Genomic DNA, 27,362 nt, shown 5'->3' on the forward strand with positions numbered 1-27,362 from the left:
CCAGGTGCACGGTTTTTCCTCTGACACATTGGTGCGGCTGGCTTCCGGGTTAAGTGGGCATTGTGTCAAGAAGCAGTGTGGCTTGGTTGGGTTGTGTTTTGGTGGACGCACGGTAAGGAAGTTGCCGTGATGAGACAAGACTGTAACTACCAATTGGATACCACAAAAAAGGGGAAAAAGATTTTTTTAAGATTACAAAAAAATAAAAGAACGACAACGCTGCTGGGTTTTTCATGCTCAACAGTTTCCCTTTGTGTATCAATAATGGTCAACCACCCAAAGGACATCCAGCCAACTTGACACAACTGTGGGAAGCATTGGGGTCAACATCCTTGTGGAACGCTTTCGGCACTTTGTAGAGTTAATGACCCGACGAATTGAGGCTGTTCTGAGGGAAAAAGGTGTGGGTGCAACTCAATATTAGGAAGGTGTTCCTAATGTTTGGTATATTCAGTGTATGTATGTATGTATATATATTTATCCACTGTCTATATACTGAATATCTATGTGGCTCCAACAGAAAACCAAATGAACCTTCCCTGCAGGCTACAATGCCGGTGTCTTCCAAGGCCCTACTTGGGTCTCTATCCCACACTAGCAGATATATAATTGTACTTGTAAACTGTGGCCACTCACACTTTATCCGTTTAAACAACCACTGTGCCATCAGTCTGCCATTTAATCAAATAGAAATGACTGAGTTTCTCATCATAAAATCTAGCCCAGCAGGGAAGGTTAGTTAAAGGGAAAAATCCACCAAAACAAGCTTTTGGTATTTTCCCCTCCCCCATTAGTCCACATTTAATACAGTCCCAAGATGTTTTGCATGTCAGCAGTTTCGAAGATATTAAAGTGTCACCAGCCACATCCTCATGATGATGCATCGTACATGTATATCACTTGATTTTCCCTTTAAGGTATCTGTCGTACCACAAAGCAAAGTGATCCTTTATTTTCTTAGTTGAGCTGGGATCCCTGCCTACCAAATATGCCTTAAAACTCAGAAGTCTTAACCAGCCATAGGACTGTCACGTAAAAGAGCACTACTAGCGATTACACATAAGTTCAGTCTACACAACACTCATCACTTCAGTTGCAAAATAAAAGCACTACCACTTCTGCGTGTTGTCCTAGTAGTTCGTTTATTTTCTTTGCACGATATTGACCTAGCCTTCTTCAAGCTTTAAATTTAAAACACACAATTAGCAGAGCACCTAATCATAAGATTATTGATTATTCATAATAGCCACAGTCATTGCTACTGTGACAAGAGCCTTGGACAGGTGCAAGTTATGAGGAAAGCTATGAGGAATACCACAATCCAGGGTCATGTTCATTAGGGCACGCGGCATGAAAATGACTGATTCTTATTGGATAAGTCCAGGTAGTCCCTCTGTTTCAGTCAGTTTTCTTCCGTTTGATGCCTTAACGAGCACGACCTTGGTGACATTCTGTCCACTACTGTAAATAGCTCTTCCTGTGAGTAACACTGAAAAGACCTTACATAAGATTAAGGATGGGACCTTTTTTTCTCGTCTCGATTTTCGCCTAAAATGACATACCCAAATCGAACTGCCTGTTGCTCAGGACCTGAAGTAAGGATATGCATATTGATACCATTTGAAAGGAAACACTGAAGTTTGTGGAAGTGTGAAATTAATGTAGGAGAATATAACACATTAGATCTGGTAAAAGATAATACAAACCAAAAAACATGTGATTTCATTTTTTCCCTCTTCTTCATCTTTGAAATGCAAGAGAAAGGCCATACATTAAGATAGGATCCTAGGTGTAATTTAGATTTTGTCCACAAGATGTCAACAGTGTGTATGCAAAGTTTCCGACTGGTTCAGTGAAGAATTACCTCGCTACACAAATATTTTGCATCAAGTCTGCCAGGAGTTTTCCCAAATAGGTCAATTTATACATTCAAGTACATAACTATAGAGGACATAGAAAAATGCTATGGTAATAAAACATTTAAGTTTACACACTCCCAGGAATGTCATACATGATGGATCAAGACCCTAACCTTCACACATCTAGATGACCAGGCGGGGTGGTTGTGGTGCTAGAGACAGCAGTGGGGTCAAACTGTAGAAACCAGTTCCTACATTTGAATATAAAAATTGATTTCTTCAAACAAAACTACATTTTATCTCTGGGACCCTCAGGATGACAAATTAGAGCAAGATTACTGAATGTAAGTACATTATTTACCTTCAGAGGTGAATGTATCTTACCAGTTCCCGTGATAAGTGTTTTTTTGTTGTGCACTATCCTCAAACAATAGCATGGTATTTTTTTCCTTTAATAGCTACTGTATATTGGACACTGCAGTTTGATTAACAAGAACTTAAGCTTTCTGCCCATATAAAACATGTCTATGTCCTGGAAAGTTGGCTGTTGTATACAATGTTTTCTAGTCACATTATCGCATATCTAGCAACAACCGTCCCGGTTAAGGGATAACGATCCCGTTGAGGTTAAAAAAAAACAACTAACATTTCAAATAGGCAGGAAGGCATATAATCTGAAACATGTTTGGAAAACTGCAGTAGCCTATGGGATGGTATCACTTGGATCGGGTATCCCTGTACTTCAGATCCACATAGATTATTGCTGCCACTTCACATACATTTTAAAAAGGACGTTTTTTAATATAAATCCTGTGCACAAATTGTGAGTTACTTGCTCATTTCAACAGACAGAAAATGTCTCCCTATATTTATCAAGTTTCTTAGGCCAATATATTTGCTACTCCCCAGTAATGGTTGGCAAAGGCAATGGTCTATTGCTTAACATGACCCTACCATTCATAATGACTCGTAAAAATAAGAAATGATATGAAACACGTTTTTTTTTTTTTTTTTTTTTTTTTACGGACAACTCCGTTCTAGTACTAATTTTCGATCGTCGAAACTACTTAAAGGCCACAATTTCCACAATGATTTTCTACAGCGTAAACAAAGGCAGTCCAGCCAAAAGGTATATTTAAATATATAGGCAAATATTACACACATATAAAGGGTTTGCACACTCACTCACATAATATAACATAATACTCCACATTTAAGGTCCACGTTTTGTGGATAGAAGGCTCATTTTTTCCGCTTTTCATTCTGTTTGTTTTGACAAAACATAGTAAAATCAACAGGGACCCCACTTAATACGGTTCAAAAGTATTTCAAAAGCCATATTGTCACTTCCTTTCTCTCGCCATCACATCTTTTTCTCTTGGGAGTACCTCTCCTTTCCTCCGTTCATTCTTCCTCTCAGTCTCTCAGGTTGTGGATGTGGGCACAGATCTTGAGGGCGGGACCGAGCTTGATGTTCATGGTGGACATGAGATGCTCCTCTCGGAGTAGCAGCAGGGCCTGTCCGTCAATCTCCTGCGACAGGAAATGGTCCGCCAGCTCCTCACAGCCTGGGAGAGGAGAAAAGGAGGAGAGAGGGAGAGAAAGAGGGAGGTTGGGAGTAAGAGAGGGCGGGAAAGAGAGAGGGAAGGGGAGACGGTAAGCAAGACAATAACATGAATAGCATTTACAATGGTGAAAATCTAATAGCAATGGCCTGCTACCTCATCATAGAATAAGAGAGATTTAAAAAAGCACAAAAAAAAAAAAAAGATAACTAATTCCAGATTTCAAAAGCAACAGAAACACAGAGTAGCATTTGGGTGTTGTTGCATGACAACGCATGTCCTTCTAAGCTGATGGTATCAACCAATGATGTCTATAGTAACTGAAGTACAATATAGAGCTCATCTCTGTGGTACCAACCTTGCAGAGATGATATGAACTGAGACACTTCCTCCACACTCCACTGGGCGGGGCTGCCGGGCAGGAAGTGGGGCGCCTCCGAGCCCTCCAATCGGAGTGTGGGCGGAGGCTGGTGGCAGGAAGAAGAGGAGGCCGGAGAGAGGGACATGAGGTCGTCCTCTTCCTCCCCGCAGCTGGAGACGTCCTCCGATCGGCTGGACTCTGAGCGGCACTGTAGACAATGAACCAGTACTGTGTGAGAGGTACGTGTGCAACAGGGTAGTCACAACATGGCCACGCTTGAACACGACAAATATGGCATTACCGTCAAGCAGATTGAGGCTATTTGAGGATTGAAAGGTAAACGTATAAATTAGGGTTAGTGATTTAAACCCATCTAGAGAGCACCATACTTTTCACCCTTTCTAGTTTGGACAGATAGCGATACACGTGACAGAAGTCTCTTCAGTCATCCATGTCAGCTCACAAACAAGTGTACAACTATCAATGATCAACTGACCATTACCTTAACTGGTAAGGGTCTCCCGGCTATTTTGGCACTGGCGATTTCGGAGCTGGTCCTGTGGGGAACCCTCCTCCTCAGGACCCCGTCCTCGTCAGAGTGGGAGAGGTGACCCCCCTGTCGCAGGCGGAAGTGCTGGCTGCAGCTTACATTATACCTGGAGCAACATGGAGGAATATAGTAGGCATACACTGAGTGTACAAAACATTAAACACACCTGCTCTTCCATGACATAGACTGACCAGGTGAATGCAGGTGAAAGCTATGATCCCTTATTGATGTCACTTAAATTCACTCCAATCAGTGTAGATGAAGGGGAGGAGACAGGTTCAAGGATTTTTAACCCTTTAGACAATTGAGACATGGCTTGTGTATGTGTGCCATTCAGAGGGTGAATGGGCAAGACAAAAGATTTAAGTGCCTTTGAACAGGGTTTGGTAGTAGGTGCCAGGCGCACCGGTTTGAGTGTGTCAAGAACTGCAACGCTGCTGGGTTTTTCACGCTCAACAGTTTCCAGCGTGTATCAAAAATTGTCCACCACCCAAAGGACATCCAGCCAACTTGACACAACTGTGGGAAGCAGAGTCAACATGGGTCAGCACTCCAGTGGAACACTTTCGACACCTTGTAGAGTCCATGCCCCGGTGAATTGAGGCTGTTCTGAGGGCAAAAGGGGAGCAACTCAATATTAGGAAGGTGTTCCTAATGTTTTGTCCACTCAGTGTATACTGACATATAGTAGACATACTGCAGTGAATTTGTACTATGACTACCTCTTGGAACAGGTCAAGGAGCAGAAGCGCTTGGTCCCTCTAAACTGTCTGGCTGGGGCGAAGCTTTTGCAGTACTCACATTTCAGCACTGGGAAGAGAAAAGGAAAAGGTTTAAAGAACGATACCAATTGCAGTTTGTGGTCAAACCAGAGGCTTTGATAGAAACGTGACCTGGGACTGTGGTCTGAGCCGAACCTATAGCTGTATTCACAGTCTCAGGCTGACTAGCGTCTAGATTGTCCATGGCCAAATCTTCTCCAGCTGGCTCCTTCACTGGCCCACTCACCTGTCAATCAAAATACAGGAACAAAATGTGTTGTGTTCAACAATACTGATTACAGGGAATTGAGAATATTGTCTACAGTGCATGTCATTATTTATATCAGGTGGTATATATCCCCAAAGAGTATGAATGAATGTTGTATTGTATATGAGAGCTACAACTTCTCCAAAAACTACAAATCCCAAGGTGAATACTGTACGTACAGGGAAAGGTTCAGCTCCCTCCTGGATGACGAAGCCCTCTATGAGGTGGGTGAGGACGTGGGGTTTGACCACAGCCTGTTGAGGGGGGGCTCTCTCCCCCTGGCCACCCCCCATACGGGACATCGAGAGAGCAGTGGAAAGAGAGGGAGAGGGGGAGGGAGAAAGTGGACCAGGGCCTTGAGAAAAGAAGGGTGGGGGGAGAGAAAGGATTTTATCATTTCTTTTTGAACAATTTTAAACAAGTCTGCCTGGCCACAGTGGCTAAATCTGTGCAAACGTGAAGTTTTCGGAATCATGCATAGGTATTGATCCAAGGGGATTTGTCAGCTTGGTGGCTGGGCCAAGGTGGAATATTGTCTCCTTGCACTCTTATCCTTTCCTCCTTTCAGTGGTCGTAAATGAGAGGAATGAGAAAGGCAAAGTATTGATGACAAGTGGGCCCATTTATTAGCGGATTCCTTACCTGCTTCCATGGCGGAGGAGGAGAGGGCAGGGGAGTGTTCACTCATTGGAACAAGGTGGGGAGGAGGGGGACCATCTTCGTCATTGGCTGCGACTGACTCGGATTTCCTCTTCATCGACTTACCCTGAGAGGAATGTCATTACTTCACAAATGGAATCGACAACCACTACGTCGTTTAGAAACATCAGTAAATTGTAGTGTTATCAGTGCTATTAGTAATGAACAACTCACCTGGGGAGGCTGAGAACACATAGACTCTCCATTGGCAGCCACTACGGTGCTGCTCGCCTCAACCAAAGGCAGGGGTAAAGTGTGGGAGGAATGGGAGAGGGTGGGAGGAGAGATGGCTGCTTGGGACTGAGAGGAGATGCTGCTGGCCAAGGTGCAATTTGGATTTGGCTTCAGCCCAGGGCTCTGATTCTGATTGGCTTGCGCGTGCACGTGAGAGATGTGGGCCAATGGGAGTGCTTCCTGGGCTGATTGAAGGCTCTCTAAATTCGTCCGTCGGTTTATCACCCCTCCCTCTCTGGAAGTGATGGAGGCCACCATGGTGAGAATGCTGGCTCTGCTGGAACTACTCAGAAGAGTAGCTCCATCCTGTGAACAGGTGTTCCGGGCCTGGACCAAGGCCAAAGCCTGGGGGCTTCCTATGGAGCTCTGCCTGGCTCCTACTATTTGGACTGGGATGTGCGGCGGAGGCTGGGCGGCACCAGTCTGATTGTTGGCGGGGGGTGCAGGGAGGATGGGAGGCGGGTTTCGGGATGGCAGTTGCAGGGGCATACGGAGACCCTGTTGAGTTTTCGGCTGGATTGGAACGGGACCGTTCCCGTGCCCTCCTTTGTCATTAACAGTGCTTTTCTGCAGAGGCTGAACCACCAGCGTTTGAGTACTAACATTGGGCTTGATGGTGGCAGCAGCCACCTGGTAACTGTGGGACTGGGTGGGCGCATTGGAGGTGGGCACCAGAATGTGCGTCGCCGTGGCGGCGGAGGTTACCGTGGTGATAGCCCCGCCCCGGCCAAAGTTGGGTCCGGAGAGGAGCTGTGAGAGTGGGACAGAGGTGGAGGGTGAGGGGGCGTTGGAGTGGTGGTTGCCTGTCTTGAGGTTGAGAGAGGACAGGTTGGCGTTGGAGCTCTGGATGTAGGTGGGGATCTTGATGTGGGACTGTTGCTGTTGGGTTGGTTTAGTGGTAGACTGTGGAGTGGACTGGTTGAACTGCTGGTGAGATGACTGGATAAGGGAGTAGGTCGCTGGGAAAGAATGAGGAAGAAAATGAACAACTAACACGTAAGGAGGTATGCCAAGTAAGTAAGGCTAGGTATGCTGCGAATTCACTCCCCACCTGTTTCACCCCTCTCTGGGTTTTCAGTCTTGACCCCGACCCCCTTGGGACTGCCGACACATCGCAGAGCCAGGTTCTGTACCTGGCCCAGAGAGAAAGGGGGAGATGAGTGTATGACGATTGATGGAAAGAAGAGGCCAGAGAGAGGGATGCAAGAGAAGAAAAAGCAAGAGTTTCACCAATTTCAGAGCCCAATACTGTAGTTTGACTGCACAAATATTCAAGATTTTGCCTGGTCCCAGATCTGTTTGTGCTGTAATGGCCACAGGAACAGGCAAGACAGCACCAACAGGACTGGGAACGAGCTTTTCTAGATTACATCACTAAAGCAGGACTCACTCCAATGTTCTCAGTCACGAATACAAAGTTGATCCATACCTGGTCATTGTCTGATTGGTTGCTGGAGGAAGTAGGTGTATCTTCCCGTTGTTGCTGCTGCTGAGTCTGTGGCTGCTGCGTGACTGTTGCCATGGCAGTGGTTGCTGTGCTACCAGGCATAAAGATGAGCTGGGAGGAGAGGGGAGACCTCAGAGACCGGTTCACCTACAGTATAACAAAAGAGACTGTCAATCAAAGAGTCCTTTCATGGAGGCAAATGACAAAAGCTGATACTATACTCACACTCTTGAGCCAAGCCCAAACCAAACCAAGCTAAGCTGTACTAGGGCTGTTGTGGTGAACGTATTACCGCCACGCCGGCGGTTACCAGTCATGAAGGCAGTCAAATTCCATGTGACCGTTTAGTCACGGTAATTAGGCTTCTCCAAGCTCTGATGCTGCTGATGGGCATTAGTAGCCCACCAAACTTGCTAACTGCCTGGTACTCAGCACTCTATTGTCCCTCTAAATCACTCTGACATCAATGTAAATGTCATCGAAAATCTAATGAAACACTTAATGAGAGCCCATGAGCTCATGTTGCGCAACATTTCTATAGGCTATGCAATTGCGCGAGAAAACAGAGTGATGGCCTCTATTAAAAAGAGGAGGATCCCATCAGCTTTCCATAGGCTAGGCCTACTATATTTATTTCTCAACTTTCCTAATATTAAGCACATTGCTTATCTTTACAACAGGAGTATAGCCTACCTGGCTGCGATGAGTGTCCTCCATTCGCTATTTAAGTGCAGAGATGACATGTATTTTTTCCCCTGCCTCTGTTTCGAGACATGCGCATGATAATGGTCCATTCTAAATCAAAACGGATTTCACACATATATTATTTAGTATATGTAAAGACAAGATTAAAGAATAGTCTGATGGGTGACAATATTAGCTTATCACTTATGAATGATATATTATCACTTGATGCCCATCTTAAGACAAGAAACAATGCCTTTTTTTCTCTTCAAATCATAGTCCACACCTCATGTAGCCCATAGGCCTAAATGTTTTGATAAGGTTTGTATCACAACTAACGTGGCCAAATAGAGCTTAACTGGCATACATAAGCAGCATGAGTTTCGAGTTTGGGGAAGATAACCATAAAAATGCACCTTTATAATAAAAGCACTTTTAATAATGGTGTTTTCCCACTAATGGAACATTCACACTTATAGCTTACTGCTGTGTGCGCATTGCTGCGCCTATAATGTGAAGAAATAGCCAAATAGTTTATCAACATTTTAAGTTAAATGTTCTGATCTGTTGCGTCAGCCACATTGCATAAAACATTTTTTGATGCTAGCAGTTAATTAATTTGGCATCTAATCATATCCCACAACTGCCCCAGACTATGTTTGGAATATTTATTTCTCGCACAGAATAGGTCAACTTTTGTACTATGGGGAACAGTAGATTGATATAAGCTAGTGTTTTTTCTGTTCGTTAGGCCTACTCATCTTGTTGGCTGACGAAAAGTAAATGTGGACAGTTCTTCCAATATCTTCAATATGCACCCCAATGTGTCTGTCTTCACTTGTAGCCTGTGAGAAAGACCAGATCACATGATGGAGAGTGGTGTGAGTGAGAAGTGCTTCGGAACAGGCAGCACTCAGGGAGAAGGGGTGCAAAAGGCATGGATTTTTTTAGGGTGCATTATGGCCACACAAAGGGGATCCCGCCAGGAAATTGGAGGCATTATCAAGTGTTTCTCAAATTGTGAATGAGAGACTGACGAAGTGTGTACAGTCTGCGCAAAAAAACAAAGCAGAACTCATGCCTTTCAAGTGACTTTTTTCAAATCATCATTAGTCGCATCAAAACATTTAGTTGGTAGAACAATTAAAGATACATTAATAACTCTAAATTAAGCATATAGGAGTACCTATTTCTATGTTAACCGCTCAACAAAGAATAGTCGCATGTGCGCACTCCCTCAAATCCTTCGGCAAAAATATCCTTTCTATTTTATTCAGCTTTGTTCAATTGTATACTTCATACTATAAAATAATGCTATGGAATTCTAAGCAAATCTTGTCTGCTAAATGAACTAGTGTAGCCCACAGCCATATGGCATAGCCAGATCAGGGCCTAACATAAGAACAACTCAAGAGTATTAAAAGAAAACTTTTTACCCCCAATTTCGTGATATCCAATTGGTAGTTACAGTCTTGTTCCATCGCTGCAACTCCCGTACGGACTCGGGAGAGGAGAAAGTCGAGAGCAATGCGTCGCGGGATTGAACCCGGATCTGTAGTGACACCTCAAGCACTGCAGTACCTTAGACCGCTGCGCCACTAGGGAGCCCCTAGAGTTTGCCATTCTGTTCTTCTGAAATAGACTACATTTTCTTCATATCATGTTTCTTTAGACCAGTCTAAAATAAATAATGGATTTATTGTGAAGGTGTAGGCTATATTACATTGATTTATTAGACTTTTTAAAATGTAGATGTTCCAAAGGTCTGCCTCAGTGGCTTGTAGGCTATGTGTGGAAGCCAGGAGATGCTGGCTTTAATTACCGTGAGATCGACAGTTATTTGCTTGACAATCACCGGCTGACTAGATTTCGTGACCGTCACAGCCCTAAGCTGTACTGTGCTGACCTGGTTATGCATCCACCATAATGGAACTGGAACTAAGCCAGCAAAGTTTTGTTCGGGTCGGCCTTATAGTGTGAATCAAGCAATAGTGCATGGGTTCTCACTCTCAGATACATCTGTCCCTGTCCTGCCGCGTTTCCACCCAGCAGCACTGATTGGCTTATAGTGGATGTCGCGGAGGAGCCTGGGCCAATAGCGCGGGTGCTGGTTATGGCACCGCCCCCAGAAGTGGTTACATTCATCTGAAGAGGAAAGGAAAAAAAGTGGCTTTGAGAACAATCAAAGCTAACTGTATTGACTATTTTGGAGACAATCAAACAATGCAGGTGCCAGTGATTTCAAATATATAGAATGTCATTATCATTCTCAAACAGCAAATTGTGGTTTTAAGTAAATATTACTGGAGTGGCCTCTTTGAAGCTGTATTCTTATCAGTGATTTTGGGTAGCACGCCTACTAGTTGTCATAGATGTGTAAACGTACAGATGTGACTGTTGTGCTTGTGGTCTGAGAGGTGCTGTTGGCGGGAGGGCTGGACTGACGACTGGCAGCAAGGGTGGCCTAGAACAGGGACGACAGGGACTAATGTCAAAAGCCATACTGCATGGACAGAAGCTCTATCCTAGTCAAGTTTAGAGCAGTAAAAACGGACTATGTAGCAAACCTCATGATGATGTTTCAACATAGTGTACTGTCATCCTATAGCCGAAACATTCGCAACCTGACCATGTCAAAACAGCACCCATGCTGTTCTATTCTGAGCATGCATTATTAGTAGGGGTGGTTCATAAAGATGCTTCTTTACCTGTTGTACTGCAGCCAGGTTTTGTAGCTGGGCACTGTTGATCTGTTGCTGCAGCATCAGCTGCTGGAAGTACTGCGCTGCGTTGGGCTGCCTCTGCAGCGCCTGAAGGGCCTTCAGTTGCACAAGATAGAAAACAGGGAGAGGGAGTAATGCCATTGCACTGTCAATAGCCTGCAGGTTGATATACGAGCGCTTACACCGTGATAATGAGATAACTACACTACAGGCAGGATTACAGATGATCCGGTGTGACACTGAATACAATTTGGGATTGCCATGTCAGAAAAAGGCATTAGGCTATACATAATATCCCCATTCATATGCATGCACACCCACCCACAGTTACTGACCTGCACAGCCTGTCTCTCGTACAGGGACATGGAGTTCATTTGAGAGGGGCGGGAGTTCACCCCTGATGGAGTGGGAGTGGTTCCATTGGTAGAGCCCTGGTTTTGGTCCCCATCTGTCTCCATCACTGAGGAAAAGAAGAGAAGCGTTCAATCAAATGCTGACTTGAAAACAATGTCAAAAGACATGGCTATCAGTCACTGGTGGAAGGTAAAGGATTATTCACACTGCAGCTCTGTGGAGATGTGGAATATATCTGTCATGCCTGGATAACTAACATCTATATTTACATGTTGACACGATATTGTATCCATCAATCAAGAATGTCATGCCTCCTTTCACTCCTTCTCCTGGCTAAGCTTGCAAACATTTGATTGTCATGCAACATAAATTCAATAGCTAGTAATACATGCATTATTAGTCGCTTGCAAGGTAAATCATTATTAGCTAGCCAGCAACATGCTATACAGTTCACTTGTTGCACTATAATTAGAAGCAAGTTGAGTACTGCTAGCCATTACAGTAGTTTGCTAGCTAGCTACAGTACCTAGTTGCAGCCAGTGCTAGCACACAAGCTAGCTACTGTGACTAGTTAGCTACCCGTGCCCATCGTATGCTGCAAATCCATTTCTCACCGTGGACGTCGGTGTATTGCCACCTTTGTTTCTCTCTCGACTTCAATGCGTCGCAGTATGCAACAATTCCTTTTGCAGGACGATATTATAGTACATTCAATTAGGTTGTTGATATTTTGCATAAAATTGTGTGGAGGACAACGCCTCCTTTTGATGTTTGTCCCTTTCCGGCGCAAAGGAATGACGGCACACATGACCTATGCGTGCCAAAATGTTTAACAACAACATAGTTACAATGTAATCTCTACCTGCAATAGCAACACGGTTAATATGTCAGTAATTGCTACAATGTATGTGATGCTCCCTGTTACACTGTAGCTGCATCTTGAAAATACTCCTGCAGCCGTGTGCATCCGCTACTATGAACTTGATTACCCCAATTTTGCGATCATAAACACATTTCCCAGAAATCATTGTTTCATGTGTGTAAAATGAAAGAAACCGTTTTACCATCCCATGAACTAAGATGCGTTTGTAAGTAAAGCTACCGTTACGTTTTTATTTCAAAACGATGTTTAAAAATGTACTTACTTTGGCCGCTTTCCTCCCAAGCTTCAAGCTATAAACCTGTCACTCAAAATGGTCTCTCCCAGCATCACCTAGTCCGAGTCATGTTGAAATACTATTTCCAAATGAAACACACAAACAAACGAACAGGTATTGCGGTGTAAGGAATGCCAGCTGGTGGATGTCAAAAATTAGGTTAACAAAACATTTATCACACTTTCACACACAGACACAGTACATTGATTGATTAAACCAAGCAAGATGCTGACTTTGTATTTGCCAAGGATAGTATCTGTACAGAAGGTATCAGAGGTTGTGTGTTTGTTAGATGTGTGATATTTTATTTAACGACAGTATATTCATATGTACAAACACAAGTGAAACAAATACATGTGACATATGGGGCTGTATGGTTGTTGTTAGTTTGTTGTAATTTTTCATTACGTCTCATAGGGTATTTCAAAGCCAGATTTATACTGTTTGTGTGATACATTTTTTCAATACAGGAAAATGACAAAATGAATTCAATAGTGTGCTTTTCTGCACTTCACGTGATCTCGATATTTATAAATTAGACCATATTTTTCAATTCAATATCAACATTGATTATTTAATCATTTTAATTGTTTATGGCTGGGCTATAGACCTTGCTTAAATGCCCTTTGTTTGGTGCCTCATGGAGAATAAGAGTACAAGACTTAGGAAGCAGGAAGAACGTGTTCACACACACACATACAGTACACATTAGCTGAAGGAGAGGCACAAATAAGCAGCAGAAACAAGGAAGTCACAAACACAATCACTCAAAGTAAACGGAAGGCCATGGAACACAGGCCAGGAAAAACAAACATAAAAGCAATACCAACCGCATTGGTAAAAATCCATTTCAAAACAACATGGTTTTCTGATGTGAAATGGAATAGGTCTCTGTGACAATATAGGATACAATGATCATCGACTGAAAATAAATACACTTTTTTAGGCACACACTGGGGACAGCATAAGGTGGATACTGAACAAGTGGAAGGCATGTGGAAAGTGGAAGAGAGAGGGAGAGTGAGGGAAGCAGTGTTGTGGAGCAGTGGTAAGGGAACTGGGTTTTTTATTGTCCAGTGTCCATTTTGACATAAATAATACTTTAACCGAAAGTTAATAGAGCAATGTATATCAATGCTTCAGTGTATTACTAGGAAACCATCCAATACTTGTTCTCTCTTTCCTTCTCTTTTTCACTCATTGGACGATGGGCACCCCATAAGCCAGAACAAGCCCACATTCAACCACTGCAGTCAACATATAAATATCATTTTGAAAATACATATTTACAAATAAATACTCTCCTAACTTTGTACAATAAGTGAATGTGCATAAGGTAACTGGGTATGGTTCAGTTAGTAAAGTACCACAGTCTTGTTAACAGTAGTGAGGGAGGGCTGCCATTGAAGAACGTTTTTTCCTTGGAGGAGAGGTCAAATACTGAATACTACCATCAAAGGAATGTATTTTCCCAGTGCAACACATACATATATCCCAATATATTATATGAATAAAGAACAAAGCCATGACCCTGTCATCTTTCTAGGCAAAATAAATTGTGAAAGTGCTTGGAGAAAAATTACTACGTCTAATTTACACAACCACAAATAAAAAATACATATATTTTTTTGTAACACACATATATATATACTACAGTATATCTATACAATAAAATCTTTGAATAAATTTATATTTTTAAACATTTTCCACAAGGTTAATCTTCAGACAAAGTGTCACAAAGTAGAGTATAGACTTAAAATGGAGTCATTAAAAAGCATTTTGCACAAATCCTCACATTTGGTCACAACTAAAGTCCCATTGTGTTATTCCAAATACAGACTGAATAGATAAGCATCATAATCATATTCAATATTTTTTTATGAATGCTCTCACAGCAGAACAATTCAAAATTGCACTCAATACCACAGAGAAAACCGATGGAGTCCTTTGCTCTCTATGGTTGATTCTTATCGAATCCAAGTTCATAACATCGCGACTCATATCACAATCTATTATAATCTAATATCCAAAATAACTATCTGCATTAAAGTTACCCATCCTTCGAATAAAGTTGAACCCTTTTGAATTTGAAACCTCTATTGCAGTCCCCTTAGACAATATAGTTAATGCAATTCTACGCTATCCTAAAGTATTGTTTTATAGGCTAGCTGTAAAAGCACTCCCTCAGGTAAATATTTCTCTAATTATTCCCTATGTTGATTAATTTGCCATAAATCGTTTTTTGAAGAGTATATTAGCAATCATGGAATTTTAATTGATTTCTATTTGGGTAATAAGGTGCACCTAAAGCAAGTTAAAGTGAAATAAGTTCTCTCTCTCTCTCTCTCTCTCTCTCTCTCTCTCTCTCTCTCTCTCTCTCTCTCTCTCTCTCTCTCTCTCTCTCTCTCTCTCTCTCTCTCTCTCTCTCTCTCTCTCTCTCTCTCTCTCATCTGAATGTGATGTTTAGCAGTGGATTCTTACGTTGAGTAAGGTATAAGCATATTATTTTGTTCTCAAATACAACAACTGTTGAAATTAGATGTCAAGTACGATCATTCTGGGATTATTGGGTTATTTAAAAAAGCTATTCCTAAACCATGAAAGCCAACCAATGTAATTGACCCTAATCTACTGTTTCACTGTTAAAACTACTGTTTACCAGAAACACTATTGAGGTTGTTTGTTTTGACTAGACCCACTTTGGCTTTACTAAAAGCTGTTTAAATGATGATGCACTCAGTAAAAGAAGGCAACACAATTAAAATACACATTTTGACCTATAGGTTGAGAAATATATTCACAGAAAGAAATGTGAAAAAATAACACTAATTCATCCTAGCTACTGTATCCACCGAAATATGTGTGTTGTGACTTTCCATGTACACGAATGGTATATTTCTCTTCACGTCAAACACCCGTCCCCATGTACCTGAACTGCCAAAGAATTAAACTTTGATCTGTTTTTGAACCAGCTGACCCCCAACCCTTGACCTTTAACCATTGACCCAACACAGGATTCTACAAGCTCTCCTGTACAGTTGAGTTGGACTTATCCTCTGCTGCTGCCGCCTCCACCAATGGAACCTTCTCCTTGATGGGCGAGGCAGGAAGTGTTACGCTGATACTAGTGGGAGGAGCTTCCACAGAGGTGGCAGGGGGCAGGGGGTTCCCGCCAAACTCACGGGCGATCTCGTCAAAGGTCTTGCCCTTGGTCTCTGGGACTTTGATGAAGGTGAAGATGAAGAAGAAGATGAGTAAGATCATGAAGATGATAAAGACGTAAGGCCCACACAGCTCCTACAGAATTACAAACAAAGAGAGAGAAAAACAGTGGAAGTCAGTAATTAACCTAATTAGTCAGCGTATGATTAATTTACATTTTGACTTAAGTGGAAGTTAGGATTTGTCCCTAATGGGAAACCAAGAGAAACCTCTCACACCTCCAGTTTGGGGAAGCTGATTCCCACCAGGAAGTTGGCGGTCCAGTTGCAGCAGCCGGCCACTGCTATGGCGGCAGGCCGCGGACCCTGGGAGAAGAGCTCCGCCACTATGAACCATGGGATAGGACCAGGCCCCATCTCAAACATGGCCACAAACAGAAACACTGCCCCAATGCTCAGGTAGCTCAGAGATGAGTAGCCCTTCTACTCAGACAGAGAGGGAGAGAGAGAGAGGGGAGGAAGGAAGGAATAAGGAAAGAAAGATGGAGGGAAGAGAGGGAAGGAGGGAAGGAGAGAGGGAGGGAAGGAGGGAAGGAGGGAGGGAGGGAGATGGAGATAATCATCAATACTAGCAATGAAAATGAATTAATGTAATTAATGACATATCTGTTATGTTGAGTGACAACCAATAGAAACTGACACCCACCAACAGGAGGGCAATAGTCATGAGCAGGGCACTGACGGCCATTCCGGCCAATCCGACGAGATGCAAAGTCCTTCGTCCCACCCTCTCGACCAGGAAGAGCTGACAAAGACAGAGAAAGGAGTTACCGTACCGTAAACATACATAACAGAAACACAAAAACCCGAATATATGCAGCATGTTATACTTACAGATACCACAGTAAAGACAGTGTTAACAGCTCCTGCTCCAATAGTGGCATAAATGGGTTGGGTGACACCGGCTGACTCAAAGATACCAGTTGAATAGTAGAACACCTGAACAGGGTTGGTGGAGGGCGACAATAAGATTAGGTTCTTAATCTGCAACAAGGCCACAATCTATGAATAGGAAGCCACATCTTATCAAAGTGGTATTTTTTATCATACTGTAAAACGTACGTCCATTAAATCATGTTTAATCCATCGAATAATCCAAACAAATCTCCCAAATATGCAATCATTGAGAGTATAAGGCATGTTGAAAGCGGCTGGGTCGCCTTCATAAGGGCAGACCGTAGCACATCTTTTATTATTGGATAAATTCAGATAGTACCTTCCTGTCGCTGCCTTTTTTCTTCAGTTTCGTGCCTAGTGAATGCGACCCTGTATTGTTAAGCTGTCCTCTGAGATATCTTTGGTGACCTTTCAACTATTTAGAATGTGTTTGCACTGTGGCCTCCTAGGAGTCATAGTTCACTCACAGCATTGATTCCGGAGAGCTGCTGGGAGAGGTGGAGCATGACGGCGATGAGGAGCGGCTGCCGATAGGCTGCGGTGCGGAACAGCTCAGGGATGGTCACCTTCTTCTCCATGGCCATCTTGGAACTCTCCTCCTTCATCTCCTGCATGTCTTTACTCACGTCGTCGAAGCCACGCAGACGCACCAGGGCTGGGGGGAGAAAATGGCAGAGTGAGAGAGGCAGATAAGTTACACTTTAATGTGAAGGACATACAAGTTGTAAAAGGAGAGGATGTATTTGTAAAATCGTTAGGTAATGACAATATGTTAAAGAAAATATTGAAATAGTTTAGGTACATAAATATTTCTTTGTTTTGTACAGGATATCCTACAGATATCCTTTTCTTTGAGGAAGGAAGTAAGAAATGTAGCGCAAAGCATCTTTAAAGGCCCAGCGTGATCAAAAATGTGATTTTCTTGTGTTTTATTAATATTTCCACACTATGAGGTTGGAATAATACTGTGAAATTATGAAAATGATTAATATTTATGTTTATAACCCCCTTGTTCCTCCCAATTGGTAGTTACGGTCTTGTCTCATCACTGAAACTCGCCAACGGGCTTGGGAGAGGTGAAGGTCAAGTCGAGTCATGCGTTCTTAACACACTGCACGCTTAACCCGGAAACAAGTCGCACCAATGTGTTGGAGGAAACAACGTTCAACTGACGACTGAGGTCAGCTTGCAGGCACTCAGCCCACCACAAGGAGTCACTAGAGCGCAATGAGCCAAGGAAATCCCCCCCGCCAAACCCTCTAATTGTGCCCCGCTCTATGGGGCTCCCAGTCACGGAAGGCTGTGACACAGCCTGGGATCGAATCCGAGGCTGTAGTGTCGCCTCAGGACTGCAAAGCAGTGCCTTAGGCTACAGCATCACTCAGGAGGCCCCTAAATTGTGAAAATTATGATAATGCCCTTTTAGCATAAGAGCTGTTTGAAAAGACCGGCTGAAATTTCAGCCTGTTTTTGGTGGGATAGAGTTTTGGCCTGCCTGGTGACATCACCAGGCGGTAAATTAGTTAATAGACCAATAAGAGAGTTTCAAACCTCTATGCCAATAACAGCTCGTTTTCAGTTTTTCCTTCCCCACTCAGACCACTCCAAGGCATTCCTTGCAAAATTATTGCTTGAAGAATTGCTCTTTGCCAAGAGGCTAATTTGTTTCTTTTTGACCATTTTAATTTAAAATGGTCTTATCACAGTAAGATACTTAATTGTCAGACAAAAAGTATTTGATAATGAGATAAAACTGCATTGGACCTTTAAAAACACTAGTTGAGTACATTTTCTAGCAGACTAGCCAGTAGCACCAACACTAAAACCGGCCTGTGTTGTAGTTGTTTGTTCAGTAGCTGTCCATGGTCCTGCCAGTTCTTTCATTACGGTACCCATCACATAAAAGACTGACCAAAACATATGTTCCCTTTTTTATTATCTTATTCACCAAAGCAGTGTGTTTGAAACAAAACAGTGTAAAGGAGATTAGGACATGCACTCAGGTGACCCCCACAGTGTGAAATACTGTAGGGACCGATTTCAAAACCTGCTGTTGGCCTATGCTGTGCGTCAGTCAAGGACTCTTTTCTTGACTCAACAAGCTTTCGTCTCGCCTGGCCTGTCTAATCCTGTCACTGTATGCGTTAAATTCATGCCCAGTCAGAGGAAGGGCATTAATGCCACAGGCCTATGTTTGGCATGCACAATTCACATTCAAGGGTATTTAACAGACACTACATGACCAAAAGTATGTGGACACGTGCTCGTCGAACATCTTATTCCAAAATGATGTGCATTAATATGGAGTTGGTCTCTCCCTTTGCTGTTATAACAGCCTCCACTCTTGTGGAATGGCATTCCACTAGATGTTGGAACATTGCTGCAGGGACTTGCTTCCATTCAGCCTCAAGAGCATTAGTGAGGTCGGACTCTGATGTTGGGCGATTAGGCCTGGCTCGCAGGTGGCATTCTAATTCCCCCCAAAGGTGTTCGATGGGGTTGAGGTTATGTCTCTGTACAGGCCAGCCACGTTCTCCCACATCGATCTTGACAAACCATTTCTGTATGGACCTCACTTTTTGCACGGGGGCATTGTCATGCTAAAACAGGAAAGGGCCTTCCCCAAACTGTTGCCACAAAGTTGGGAGTGCAGAATCGTCTAGAATGTCATTATATGCTGTAGCATTAAGATTTCCCTTCACTGGAACTAAGGAACCTAGCCCGTACCATGAAAAAGAACCACTTACCATTATTCCTCCACCAAACTTTACAGTTGGCACTATGCATTCGGGCAGGTAGCGTTCTCCTGGCATCCGCCAAACCCAGATTTGTCCGTCGGACTGCCAGATGGTGAAGTGTGATTCATCACTCCAGAGAACACGTTTAAACTGCTCAAGAGTCCAATGGCGGCGAGCTTTACACCACTCCAGCTGACACTTGGCATTGTGCATGGTGATCTTAGGCTTGTGTGCGGATCCTCGGCCATGGAAACCCATTTCATGAAGCTCCCGACGAAGCTCTGTTGATGTTGCTTCCAGAGTAAGTTTGGAACTCGGTCGTGAGTGTCAGCAACGGGTGTGGCTGAAAAAGCCGAATCCACTAATTTGAAGGGGTGTCCACATACTTTTGTATATATAGTGTCCAATGAGGGCTTATTAGGTACGCCCATATAGTACTGGGTCGGACCCTCCTTTGCTTCCAAAACAGCCTGAATTCTTCAGGACATGGAAACATTGCTCAATTGTTATCAAGGGACGTAAAGTGTGCCAGGAAAACATTCCACACATCATTATACCACCTCCACTAGCCTGTACCTTTCACACCAGGCAGGATGGGGGCATGGACTCATGCTGCATGGACTCAAAATCCTGACTCAACAGGAACCGGGATTCGTCGGACCAGGCAATGTTTTTCCATTCCTCAATTGTCCAGTATTAGTGATCGCGTGCCCACTGTTTTTAGCTGAGTGGAACCCGGCGTGGATGTCTGCTACAATACCCCATCCGTGACAAGGACCGGCGAGTTGTGCATTCCGAGATGCCGTTCTGAACACCACTGTTGTACTGTGCCGTTATTTGCCTGTCTGTTAGCGTGCACGATTCTTGCCATTCTCCTCCGACCTTTCATCAACAAGCTGTTTTCGCCCGCAGGCCGGACGTTTTTTGTTTGTCGCACCAATTCTTGGTAAACCCTGGATACTGTCGTGTGCGCAAAAAGCACAAGGAGGCTGACCGTTTATGAGTTAATAAAACCGGCCTGCCTGGCACCGACAATCATACCACACTCAAAGCTCCTTAGATCACTCGTTTTTCCCATTCTAACATTCAGTGGAACAGTAACTGAATGCCTTCATGCCTGTCTGCCTTATATAGCAAGCCACTGCCACGTGACTCACTGTCTGTAGGAGCAAACCATTTTCATGAACAGGGTGGTGTACCTAATAGACTGACCACTGAGTTTTATTGTGACATACACAAGTATGTTAATATTGGCGTCTTTGTACCACTCGCCAAATTACTACATTCTACTACATTATTTCTCCTCAAATAGATACAATACCAGGTATCAAGCTAAAATAGGAGTGTTAAATGAAGCGTTTCCATTTATCCTCCTGACCATCCAGAGTAAATGATTGCGTTTGGAGCGTAGCTATAGAATTACTAGAATGTGCAAAGCCCCTCAAACCTCAACAATTTGATGGTTTCTATGGTTTGGAGCACCCACCTTTGCGGGCCTGCTCCTCCTTGTTCTGGTTGATGAGGAGGAAGCGAGGGCTCTCCGGACAGAAGGGCAGCAGAATACACTGCAGCATGGCCGGGACGACCGTCAGAGCCAGCAGCAGAGGCCACAACTTGTCCGACCCCAGCAGAGACTCCAAGCCAAAGATCTACAACACAGAGAGGTTTAGATAGGATTAACTTTACTACCAGGAGTGTTTCATTCACAGCACCACAGCTTACATGCAAACATCAATGGGATATACTGTACGTTGATGGGATGGGAAGCACTGATGGGATATACACTATGGTTGATAGTATTAAACAATACACTAATCCATTGGTGACATGGAATGGATGAGGCAGTTCTATAAAGGGATTCAAATGGAGAAGGTTTCATGACAGTGTGTGGGAGAAAATGAAGGGGAGGAATATTACTAATTGTATTCTTAGAGCAAGATGTAGTCGCCTATTAAAAAATTGTTGAATATTCATTCAATAATTACAATAATTAGCATATAATTAGACAACGACATTACTCCAATGTTAAGAGGCAAGGGTGCGTGATCAGAAATCGGAATGTCTGCCGGTTACAACTTAATCATATAAGCAGTGGTGTAGTGGAGAGTAAACGCAAGTAAACGTCGTTTACGCGCCTTTTTTTTTATTCAGCATGAGCATTTACCCACCTTTTGCGGGAAAATACGTTGAAAGTATAGGGGCCATAACTTTATTATTGCTAATGGCGATCAGTGTTTACCCACCAAATTTTTTACCACTGCATATAAGAATACTCCCAATACGCACATAAAACAATATATTCTTATATGGGGACTTTATTCCCAGCATCACAAGCAGACACATGGTATGGTACTGTACATGTTAAGACTATTCCTAAGTTAATGGGCAGAAATCAAGATGGCTGCCATCAAGGTCTGACCTGAGCCACGAGGATGCCAATCACCACGCCCAGCTGGTGCAAGGTGCCGAAGGCGCCCCGTAGAGGGGTGGGGGACAGCTCCCCCACGTACATGGGCGTAAGGCCTGTAAAGAGGCCGCAGAAGAGGCCGATGACGAGGCGTCCGGCGATGACCATCTCGTAGGAGGAGCAGAGGGTGGAGAAACCCATGAGGAGGCCTCCAATCACAGCCAGGATGTTGACCAGGAACATGGACAATTTCCTTTATCCCAATACCCCGAGACACACACACACACACACATACAGATTGGAGGGTTAAGAGACAACATGTAGAGTAAGAGATAGACAGAGAGAGAGGTTAAGAGGGAGGGAGAGTGAGATGTAGAGGGAAGTAGTGGGAGAAGGAAACAGAGGAATAGTTTAATAGTTTGCAGCGATTCCAATCACACTCCGCTGACTCCTTGGAGACTCATTGGTTCTGACAGCTTAGCAGAGGTAGAAACAGAAATAGACGAAGGAAAGGACCAGAACTGGAGAGTGACTAAATTCACTCCTAAGGAAAACATTCCCAATACTTTTAATAAACCTTATTCACAGCTGATTGTTGTACCATCGACAATGTGTGGGTAGCTGATAAATGGTTGTGTCTTTTAAAATCAGTGCAGATGACTGACAATGCACTGGCAATGTTATTCTAAGTATCCTGACTCAAATAATATTACATTGTGTGAAGGTGCAGTGGTTTTTAATCTACATGTCAACGTTTTTGGTTTTTTCATTGAGAACTGCACTTGCTACCCTGTTCGGAAATGTTAACATTAGAAAACAAACGATAGTCAGTGAAAAATGGCACCGGGGTGAAATAGGTGAATACTGGGTGACCCCTCACCTCCCAAATCTGTCTGCCATCACTCCGACGCTGAAGGAACCCACCATGCCGCCCACACTAAAGACGGCCACCGAAAAGCTCCACACAATGGTACACGTTCCTGGTTTGATGGGCTCGCCATACCTCTCCATCCACGTGTTGTTGAAGAAAGCCCGCAGTTTCTAAACAGGCGAGGGGTAGAAAGAGAGAGGGAGAGAGAAGAAGAGGGAGAAAGAGAGAGAGACTGTCACGCCCTGACCTTAGTATTCTTTGTTTTCTTTATTATTTTGGTTAGGTCAGGGTGTGACATGGGTGATTATATGTTTTTGTCCTGTCTAGGGGGTTTTGTATGTCTATGGTTGCCTAGATTGGTTCTCAATTAGAGGCAGCTGTTTATCGTTGTCTCTGATTGGGAACCATATTTAGGCAGCCATATTCCTTGAGTATTTCGTGGGTGATTATCTATGTCTATGTTTAGTTGCTTGTGTCAGCACTATGATTATATAGCTTCACGTTCGTTTTGTTGTTTTTGTTCATTGTAGTTCATTCCGTGTTCCATTGTAGTTCATTCCGTGTTCTTTCTTTATTAAAATAAGATGCATTCAAATCACGCTGCGCTTGGGTCTCATCGCTATAACGAACGTGACAGAGAATGATTAGAGATAAAGCGTTATCAAGATACTATCTCTTGATTTAACGCTTGATGAAGCGCAGTGCAATAGTACAATATCCACAAGCATGATGGAAAATGATTAAACATAACGTAAACATAACGTACAGTTTAACAAAACCAAATCCCACACATGCTTTCACTGTTATAAGAAAACACAAAATAAACCTCCAACCTGTTCCGGTGCATTAATGACTCCTGTGTTGTAGCCAAACTGCAGCGAGCCAATGACTGCAGTGGCCAGGGAGAACAGGAGGTATCCTGTCACCTGCTTTTTCTGTTAGAGACAGAATGGGGAGAGTGTATGTTATCAGGGGTTTATGCACAGTACATTTGGATCAAGGAGCCCCTACAGTGTAAAACTAAAACTCTGTCAGAGGCATTAATACTGTTGTACATGCACTGTCTGGAAATGACATCATACAGTTAAAGGTTAAGCTATTCTAATGTCTCTGGCCGGGTGTCAAACCCAAGTCATCTGCGGCCTACGTGACTTCATACAGCATTAGCTCACTGAGGTAAAGCCTAAACTTCCCGAAGTCTCAGACAAGTTTACACGTTTCCTGAACCACCTTTAGTCTTCTCTCGACCTGTACCACTACTGAATATTTCATTATTTATTCAATATTTTGCAGGATGAAATCTCTTGTGTCCAAATGAATAAAAATTATACTTAGTAGCAAGAATAATATGTCAACTATTGTCTAATAATAATAACCATGAAATAACAATAAAAACGTATATTGACAACATCAAAAAGTTGTTGTACAACTACTAATAGGCTTACAACTAATACAGACTACTGCTAAAACTACTAATACAACTAAGTACCTATAATATATACATACAGACAGGTATATACAATATTTACAAATATCTTCACATGGGGATGTTTTTATTAAGTTAAAAACGCAAACAGTTTGTTCTTAACGTTTGAAAAAGAACTTTCTTAAATTCACTGTGGGATTTGAATGCCCTGATTTCTATAGGTAAATTATTTCAGTCAGTTGGGCCTTTGTATCTGAAAGATCTTACTCCAATCTCAGGATGTACCCTTGGAATTTGTAATTGCTGCTGTTGTCGAAAGGAGTAGTGCGAGTCTTGTAAGGTTAGGTGTTCCTATACAGGGACATTTAAGTTGATACATTTAAAAAATAAATTGGTACCAATGCAGTTGTCTTCTGTTTGGGAGTGGCAGACCATTTAGTGCAATGATGTCTTAAAATGGCATCCAAGAAGGAATCTGCAAAAATGGTTATAAGTGACATCTAATTCACAAAGTAAGGTGTTGGTTGTGTTTTGATAGATAATGTCACCAGAGTCTAGGACAGGAAGCAGCAGTTGGATTAACTAAGGTCTTTTTAATGGATACAGTAAATCACGCTTATAGTTCATTGTTTTTCCAATATAATCAATATGCTTTCAAAAAGATAATTCAGATATTTCAACACTTTCGAGCATTGTTCCATGAATTTTGAAATTGTTAGCTGTGGAGTTTATTCTTTGCTGTGTACCAAACAGCATCATATAGGACTTTGTTGGATTTAAAACCAAATTATTTGCAAGAAACCATTTTTGTAAAGTGGTCAAATCATTTTGGAGTTGCTTGTTTGAATATAGAGAAAATAAGGGGGGGGGGGGGGGGGTCAATACTGAGCCTTGAGGTACACCTATACTGAGTACAAGACGTTGTGATTTATGTCCTATGAAAACACATTATTTTATATTGCTAAGATACACATGGAACCAGTTTAGTGATCTGTTAGTGAAACCGATGTTTTAAAGTTTTCCTGGTGAAATAGAATGATTGCCTAAATCAAATTCTTTTGTAAAATCAATAAAGATGGCAACAGTTCGTTTGCCTTGGTCAGATGAAGAATTGATATCATTAGTAAGTTTCATTAATTCTGTAGTAGCAGAATGGTTGGGTCTAAAGCCAGATTGGAAGGTTAAAATTGGGAATACATTAACTTCTCAAAGATCTTTGCTATTGAACAGATATTACTGATATAGGTCTATAGTTATTTGGGTCTAAGGTGTTTCCACCTTTATGAAGAGGGCTTACTCAGGGACATTTCTATACAAAAGGTATTTCACCAGTCTTTCACCACACTTTTTCTCCATCCCTAGCAAACACTACTGATTAATCAAATTGCATTCTAAACTGAATATCTTGATTAGGTGATTATTGGAGTCAGGTATGTTCACTGGGGCTGGGTCAAAACTGTGACACCAATCAGGCCCTTGAGGACTGGAGTTGCCCACCTCTGTTAGAGTATACATTATAACATTAGCAGACCACTTTATAGCCTTATGCATATACATAAGGGTACATGCTGGATACCAAAATGCAGGCCATTTACATTTGGCTGTGTTCTTAAATGGCCCTGTAGCCAGTTCTCAAATGAAACTCCTTGAAGGCCACATACATCAGGTCACTGGGTCTTTTCTGCTGAATCCAGTAATATAGAACTCTATGCAGAGACACTGCTGAGAAGGCATATTGTTAGAGGTTATGTGATACTGGACTGGCCATGCCTCACGGATTAGGTGCTCTTTGGTCCACCTATAGAGCTTGTGGTTGAAGAGGTGTTGAGAGAAGAAATGTGAGGGACCAGTATAGGAAATGTTAAGGCCCCAACTGTTGCTTGTAAATTGCCTTGTGAATACAATGAAATAATAAGCTAAAAAATGTGTCACACCCTGATCTGTTTCACCTGTCTTTGTGATTGTCTCCACTCCACCATCTCCAGGTGTCGCCCATCTTCCCCATTATCCCCTGTGTATTTATACTTGTGTTCTCTGTTGGACTGTTGCCAGTTCGTCTTGTTTGTTCGAGTCAACCAGCGTTTTGTGTCACACCTCCTGCTTTTTCTAGTCTCTCTTTTATTGCCCTCCTGGTTTCGACACTTGCCTATCCTGACTCTGAGTCCGCCTGCCTGACCACTCAGCCTGTCCCTGACCCAGAGCCTGCCTGCCGACCTGTACCACTGCCCCCCCTCTGGATTACCGACCTCTGACTTACACAGACCCTGAGCCTGCCTGCCGTCCGGTACCGTTTATTCGACGTGGTCTGCATCTGGGTCTTCCCTTCATACCTGATAGTACAAACTGGCCATGATTGAAAAAGCAGACCCGGGCCACCTGATCAACGCCATCTCCTCCCAAGGAGCCTCCATAGGTAGGCACGAGGAGTTGCTTCGTGGGCTGATGGAGGGGGTCCAAACGTTGGCTGAGTGCCATGACTAGGCGTTGGACATGCTGCGGGAGCAATTCCGCAGGTTGGCTGGTGGGCAGCCTGCCATGGTGGTAACTCCACCGCCCCTCAGTAACTCGGCGGTTAGCAGCGCCGCCCCACCGGCTACTCCTCCTTCCCGGGAGCCCCGGTTACCTCCCCCGGAACTCTTTAATGGAGAGTCGAGCACCTGTCATGCGTTTTTAGCTCAGTGTGCCCTCATTTTTGAGCTTCAGGCCTCCTCCTTCCCCTCGGATCGCTCCAGAATAGCCTACCTCATCACACTAATGTCTGGAAGGGCTCTCACCTGGGCTACCGCCGTATGGGAACAGCACCCGACCATATGCGTGAGCCTGAAGGTGTTTGTGGGAGAGGTGAGGAAGGTTTTTGATGCCCCGTTCTCTCCGAGAGAGAAGCTGCCCGGAAGCTAATCCAGCTCAGGCAGGACGCCCGCGCAGGGGCTGACTATGCAGTGGATTTCCGCACGTTGGCAGCAGAGAGTGCGTGGAACCCGGAAGCATTGTTCGACATGTTCCTGCACGGCATTTCTGAGGAGGTTAAGGACAAGCTTGTGGCTCGGGAGTTGCCCATGGATCTTGACTCCCTCATCACTTTGACCATCCGCATCAATGGGAGATTGCGGGAACGACGGATGGAGAGGGAATTCGATGTC

At 43.3% G+C, this 27,362-nt stretch overlaps 2 protein-coding genes across 2 annotated transcripts; both read right to left on the bottom strand.

Annotated features, from left to right (window-relative positions):
- Positions 1 to 2,825: 2,825 nt before the first annotated feature.
- On the bottom strand, positions 2,826 to 12,266 carry LOC120022800 (polyhomeotic-like protein 1). Its single transcript, XM_038966797.1, has 15 exons — positions 12,120 to 12,266; positions 11,487 to 11,611; positions 11,137 to 11,247; positions 10,815 to 10,892; positions 10,436 to 10,573; positions 7,727 to 7,891; positions 7,349 to 7,430; positions 6,238 to 7,256; positions 6,007 to 6,130; positions 5,544 to 5,719; positions 5,229 to 5,343; positions 5,058 to 5,145; positions 4,288 to 4,441; positions 3,783 to 3,993; positions 2,826 to 3,427 (listed from the first exon to the last, which is right to left on the bottom strand). Exons 2-15 carry the CDS (start codon positions 11,607 to 11,609, stop codon positions 3,276 to 3,278), a joined length of 2,736 nt encoding a protein of 911 aa, XP_038822725.1. The 5' UTR covers positions 11,610 to 11,611; positions 12,120 to 12,266; the 3' UTR covers positions 2,826 to 3,275.
- Positions 12,267 to 15,680: 3,414 nt separating this feature from the next.
- On the bottom strand, positions 15,681 to 26,573 carry LOC120022346 (solute carrier family 2, facilitated glucose transporter member 1-like). The gene is made up of 10 exons (XM_038966239.1): positions 26,553 to 26,573; positions 23,630 to 23,731; positions 22,806 to 22,966; positions 21,938 to 22,178; positions 21,005 to 21,167; positions 17,248 to 17,435; positions 16,718 to 16,822; positions 16,530 to 16,628; positions 16,103 to 16,306; positions 15,681 to 15,959 (listed from the first exon to the last, which is right to left on the bottom strand). Exons 1-10 carry the CDS (start codon positions 26,571 to 26,573, stop codon positions 15,681 to 15,683), a joined length of 1,563 nt encoding a protein of 520 aa, XP_038822167.1.
- Between the last annotated feature and the right edge of the window lie 789 nt (positions 26,574 to 27,362).

This window comes from Salvelinus namaycush, chromosome 27 (assembly GCF_016432855.1).
Source record: "Salvelinus namaycush isolate Seneca chromosome 27, SaNama_1.0, whole genome shotgun sequence".
Lineage (NCBI taxonomy): Eukaryota > Metazoa > Chordata > Actinopteri > Salmoniformes > Salmonidae > Salvelinus > Salvelinus namaycush.